At 34.0% G+C, this 1,111-nt stretch overlaps 1 protein-coding gene across 1 annotated transcript in view; it reads left to right on the top strand.

The window, feature by feature from the left end:
• LOC105267924 (ras-GEF domain-containing family member 1B) overlaps positions 1-1,111 on the top strand; it is a gene marked incomplete in the record, with an annotated part of 25,762 nt that overhangs the window by 17,596 nt on the left and 7,055 nt on the right. Inside the window, 1 exon segment of the mRNA XM_011307100.1 lies at positions 112-321. Within this exon segment, the coding sequence (XP_011305402.1) occupies positions 112-321 (210 nt within the window).

Here is a 1,111-nt window from a genome sequence, read left to right as displayed (position 1 = left end):
AGCTTTCAGGACGAGGCACCCAAACTTCTGAATAATGTTCTTTCGGCAAAATTTTTCGAGCTGTGAAAACTAAAACCTCTTCTTTTTTGTTTTTTTTTTTATTTATTCTAGGCGCTGGTGTATCGTGATGGAAACCTTGTTTCTGGGTCGCTGGAGGCTTTGGTGCAACACATGGTACCTACCGAAGAGTATTATCCTGATAGAGCATATCTTTTTGCTTTTCTACTGAGCTCACGTCTATTTATTAAGCCTCATGAATTACTCAGCGAGGTATGCGCTTTGTGTGAACATCAACAAAAACTCGGGGGAGAGGGTGGAAAGGTAAGTGTCTATAAAATGCTTTAATCTAAGTTTAATAGTAGAATGAATAAACTGAAATTCATATAGTTCATGGGTCCATTCAACTCGCATCAAAATAATATGCTTCCTTATTGGAAAAAAATGTGATCAATCAGTATTATATCTCTCCCTCCATTTTTTTTTTTGAAAAAAAATACTAAAAAACTAAAGCAAATGTTAATATTTTTATCCATAACTTGTATGAATTGACTATGATTGTGTCTCAAACATATTTTTTTTTCAGTCATAAGACTATGAGGCAGGTTTTGAGGAAACTCATTAAAAGATATTATTAATTTTCTTTGTACCACTAGGATACCCTTTCGGGTTTTTAAGAGTCCCATTTCTCTCGCCCTTCCCCCGTCCCGAAATTCACCCATGTACCAAGGAAAAATCTCATCCGAAGGGAAACGTACAGTCGTCTCTTTTACGAGCCTCTTGCTCGACAATAAAATGAGAAATTGAAAACGCCAGAGATTGTTCCCACCCCGGCTATTGCCGTTGGTTAAAAAATATGATTATTAGATTAATAAATTCTGTATGAGAAGCCGGTGAGATAGATTATTTCAATATTACCCACATGGAAAAAAATACAATCCAAGAATTATGACTGAGATATAGTTTTCTTCGCCAAAATTACATCTTAAATATATCCACTTTATGTTTTGCAATTTCTCGAAATATATGTGACATGTTTCTGGATATATATTTTTTTCATATGAGTTGTAATATTTCAGAAGAGGATAAATAATATTTTCTCAACTCACATAAA

The sequence above is a fragment of the Fopius arisanus genome, unplaced genomic scaffold (assembly GCF_000806365.1).
Source record: "Fopius arisanus strain USDA-PBARC FA_bdor unplaced genomic scaffold, ASM80636v1 scaffold00051, whole genome shotgun sequence".
Lineage (NCBI taxonomy): Eukaryota > Metazoa > Arthropoda > Insecta > Hymenoptera > Braconidae > Fopius > Fopius arisanus.
Note: the sequence above shows the minus strand (reverse complement) of the source record. Positions and strands in the feature narration are given on the sequence as shown.